Genomic DNA, 5000 nt, shown 5'->3' on the forward strand with positions numbered 1-5000 from the left:
AATGAAGGTGTTTGATGGTGAATGTTGGTATTTGATGGTGAATGAAGGTGTTTGATGGTGAATGTTGGTATTTGATGGTGAATGAAGGTGTTTGATGGTGAATGTTGGTATTTCGTTGTGAATGAAGGTGTTTGATGGTGAATGTTGGTATTTGATGGTGAATGAAGGTGTTTGATGGTGAATGTTGGTATTTGATGGTGAATGAAGGTGTTTGATGGTGAATGTTGGTATTTGATGGTGAATGAAGGTGTTTGATGGTGAATGTTGGTATTTCGTTGTGAATGAAGGTGTTTGATGGTGAATGTTGGTATTTTATGGTGAATGAAGGTGTTTGATGGTGAATGTTGGTATTTCGTTGTGAATGAAGGTGTTTGATGGTGAATGTTGGTATTTCGTTGTGAATGAAGGTGTTTGATGGTGAATGTTGGTATTTGATGGTGAATGAAGGTGTTTGATGGTGAATGTTGGTATTTGATGGTGAATGAAGGTGTTTGATGGTGAATGTTGGTATTTGATGGTGAATGAAGGTGTTTGATGGTGAATGTTGGTATTTGATGGTGAATGAAGGTGTTTGATGGTGAATGTTGGTATTTCGTTGTGAATGAAGGTGTTTGATGGTGAATGTTGGTATTTGATGGTGAATGAAGGTGTTTGATGGTGAATGTTGGTATTTGATGGTGAATGAAGGTGTTTGATGGTGAATGTTGGTATTTGATGGTGAATGAAGGTGTTTGATGGTGAATGTTGGTATTTCGTTGTGAATGAAGGTGTTTGATGGTGAATGTTGGTATTTTATGGTGAATGAAGGTGTTTGATGGTGAATGTTGGTATTTCGTTGTGAATGAAGGTGTTTGATGGTGAATGTTGGTATTTCGTTGTGAATGAAGGTGTTTGATGGTGAATGTTGGTATTTGATGGTGAATGAAGGTGTTTGATGGTGAATGTTGGTATTTGATGGTGAATGAAGGTGTTTGATGGTGAATGTTGGTATTTGATGGTGAATGAAGGTGTTTGATGGTGAATGTTGGTATTTGATGGTGAATGAAGGTGTTTGATGGTGAATGTTGGTATTTCGTTGTGAATGAAGGTGTTTGATGGTGAATGTTGGTATTTGATGGTGAATGAAGGTGTTTGATGGTGAATGTTGGTATTTGATGGTGAATGAAGGTGTTTGATGGTGAATGTTGGTATTTCGTTGTGAATGAAGGTGTTTGATGGTGAATGAAGGTGTTTGATGGTGAATGAAGGTGTTTGATGGTGAATATTGGTATTTGATGGTGAATGAAGGTGTTTGATGGTGAATATTGGTATTTGATGGTGAATGAAGGTGTTTGATGGTGAATGTTGGTATTTCGTTGTGAATGAAGGTGTTTGATGGTGAATGAAGGTGTTTGATGGTGAATGAAGGTGTTTGATGGTGAATATTGGTATTTGATGGTGAATGAAGGTGTTTGATGGTGAATGTTGGTATTTCGTTGTGAATGAAGGTGTTTGATGGTGAATGTTGGTATTTGATGGTGAATGAAGGTGTTTGATGGTGAATGTTGGTATTTGATGGTGAATGAAGGTGTTTGATGGTGAATGTTGGTATTTGATGGTGAATGAAGGTGTTTGATGGTGAATGTTGGTATTTCGTTGTGAATGAAGGTGTTTGATGGTGAATGTTGGTATTTGATGGTGAATGAAGGTGTTTGATGGTGAATGTTGGTATTTGATGGTGAATGAAGGTGTTTGATGGTGAATGTTGGTATTTGATGGTGAATGAAGGTGTTTGATGGTGAATGTTGGTATTTCGTTGTGAATGAAGGTGTTTGATGGTGAATGTTGGTATTTTATGGTGAATGAAGGTGTTTGATGGTGAATGTTGGTATTTCGTTGTGAATGAAGGTGTTTGATGGTGAATGTTGGTATTTCGTTGTGAATGAAGGTGTTTGATGGTGAATGTTGGTATTTGATGGTGAATGAAGGTGTTTGATGGTGAATGTTGGTATTTGATGGTGAATGAAGGTGTTTGATGGTGAATGTTGGTATTTGATGGTGAATGAAGGTGTTTGATGGTGAATGTTGGTATTTGATGGTGAATGAAGGTGTTTGATGGTGAATGTTGGTATTTCGTTGTGAATGAAGGTGTTTGATGGTGAATGTTGGTATTTGATGGTGAATGAAGGTGTTTGATGGTGAATGTTGGTATTTGATGGTGAATGAAGGTGTTTGATGGTGAATGTTGGTATTTCGTTGTGAATGAAGGTGTTTGATGGTGAATGAAGGTGTTTGATGGTGAATGAAGGTGTTTGATGGTGAATATTGGTATTTGATGGTGAATGAAGGTGTTTGATGGTGAATATTGGTATTTGATGGTGAATGAAGGTGTTTGATGGTGAATGTTGGTATTTCGTTGTGAATGAAGGTGTTTGATGGTGAATGAAGGTGTTTGATGGTGAATGAAGGTGTTTGATGGTGAATATTGGTATTTGATGGTGAATGAAGGTGTTTGATGGTGAATGTTGGTATTTCGTTGTGAATGAAGGTGTTTGATGGTGAATGTTGGTATTTGATGGTGAATGAAGGTGTTTGATGGTGAATGTTGGTATTTGATGGTGAATGAAGGTGTTTGATGGTGAATGTTGGTATTTCGTTGTGAATGAAGGTGTTTGATGGTGAATGAAGGTGTTTGATGGTGAATGAAGGTGTTTGATGGTGAATATTGGTATTTGATGGTGAATGAAGGTGTTTGATGGTGAATGTTGGTATTTTATGGTGAACGAAGGTGTTTGATGGTGAATGTTGGTATTTGATGGTGAATGAAGGTGTTTGATGGTGAATATTGGTATTTGATGGTGAATGAAGGTGTTTGATGGTGAATGTTGGTATTTCGTTGTGAATGAAGGTGTTTGATGGTGAATGAAGGTGTTTGATGGTGAATATTGGTATTTGATGGTGAATGAAGGTGTTTGATGGTGAATATTGGTATTTGATGGTGAATGAAGGTGTTTGATGGTGAATGTTGGTATTTCGTTGTGAATGAAGGTGTTTGATGGTGAATGTTGGTATTTTACGGCGATGGTGATTTGGTGGTGTTTGGTTAGTTTTACGGTTTGATGGTAATTCAGCTTAAGGGATTAATGGATTTCTTGGCATCACTCCATTTCTCTTGTAGCCAGACAGGATGCCTAATTCACCGTGCTAGTATTACACACATTTGTGGGGCTTTTTTCCCTTTTTGTCTTCTTTGCATTACTCCACACTTCTTCACATTATTTTATACGTCCTTTTATCCGTACACCATGTTAGAGGTTAAAAACATCTGTTCTTTTACCATTGCAGGTCAGTTTTCACCTTGGAAGAGTACCAAACAGGTAAAATGAATCATAACCCCACCATAAGCCCTGTCTTCCTCTCTGCTGTCTCTCCTTACTTAACTACCAGCAAAATAATCTTATTATATCACTAACTACTAATCACATCAGGACCTAAGCTGTGTCTGGAATGCTTAATTAATCAGTTATAACACACATATAACACAGTAATTACCCATCGTATGCTAATACGCCAGTTTTTCTCTTTGAAACGAAGATTCAGCATTAAGACACAAACAGAATCTGAACAGCATTTACTTTACAGACCTAACTTCATTTATTGTCCTCTTGTACGGTTGAATTTGTCTGAAAATAAAAACACCACAGGTCATGAACTCGATACTGTTTCTATCAGTGCTGTATCTATCCATAAACTCTTACAAATCTTACTGTAAAAAAAAATCATAACCTATTATTATTTATTCCTAAGATGTTAAAAACATTGCCGTAATTATGTATAAAAATGCATAACGATCATGTGTATATTTTATGACACATTATAACACTAATAGGCCAGAAATTCTGTGATGTTTCGTTATTAGCGCTCACAAATACTGCTCATTCTTACAGTAGGTTATATTATTTATAAATTACGTATAATATTACAATGTAGGCGTGTTGTAATAAATATAGGAGGTACAAGAAATATACAAAATGTTAGATAAAAAAGTATTTTTTTAAAAAAAAAACCCCGCTATATTCAGTTGCTCGTTCTAACAAGCCCATATCTATAATGAACTATGAACACATTCATAACATGTTATGATGCAGCTATAAGGCATTACACACATTGCTTATGAAAATACACCTGCACTTTACAGCACTTTATTTCGCATTACAAATTCTGAACATGTTATACCGTACTCGTTATAAGCAGTGTTTATAACGCATGATGTCGTACGCGCGTCCACCCGGATCGGTTCTGTTTCCTCGTAGAACACCAGGGACGGTATTAGAAAATCCTCAGAAAATACAAACTCCGTTGTTCTAATGAACATTTTCGTTTCCGCAAACACGTCTCACTTGACTTAAAGCTCGCAAAATACCTCTTATAAGATAATATAATTAGATTAGTGCACTCGTATATAAAAATATCTATACTGCATATTCGGTTCGCTTCGAAAAATCAGGACCGGTCTCGGTGGATCTGTTTCTTTGGTGTTGGTGACGCGTTCCGAACACTACTCGTCATCTGATAACAATTCATAATGCGAAATAACCACCGCTACAAAGTGTAGTACGTTTGCACAGGTAAGTACAATAAATGCTTTCTGAATACATTACAGCGTGCTCATTGTACATAGGAGCATTAATAGGAAGTGTTCGTAAGGTCTGTATAACACTTCATAATGCATATCCGGTGCAGTGCATTTTCATAAAAGGTTCAATAAATATTCATTATAAGACGAGGTAAGATGAGGTACTTTATTACAAATTCCACTGGCCGCAGTCCTTATCAACGGCTTATTAAAGTCTGCAGCTTAAATATTCACGGTAAAAAAAAAAACAAAGAATAGAAATGTCTGCTTCTGTGGCGTTTAAGCTGTTAAAGCAGGGTCAGAGTATTCTCGTTTGTCTTTATAAAGGTATTATAACATGTTATGAATTGTTTATTGGGCATTATTTATGAATAGGGCTTTCGGC

The 5000-nt window shown here is 36.5% G+C and overlaps 1 protein-coding gene across 2 annotated transcripts in view; it reads left to right on the forward strand.

The window, feature by feature from the left end:
• Positions 1-5000, forward strand: part of magi2a (membrane associated guanylate kinase, WW and PDZ domain containing 2a) — a 134236-nt gene that overhangs the window by 124438 nt on the left and 4798 nt on the right. For both annotated transcript variants that reach the window (XM_053650780.1, XM_053650781.1), the window contains one exon: positions 3325-3356. In XM_053650780.1, the coding sequence (XP_053506755.1) occupies positions 3325-3356 (32 nt within the window). The remainder of the gene's footprint in view (positions 1-3324; positions 3357-5000) is intronic.

Source organism: Ictalurus furcatus, chromosome 19 (genome assembly GCF_023375685.1).
Source record: "Ictalurus furcatus strain D&B chromosome 19, Billie_1.0, whole genome shotgun sequence".
Lineage (NCBI taxonomy): Eukaryota > Metazoa > Chordata > Actinopteri > Siluriformes > Ictaluridae > Ictalurus > Ictalurus furcatus.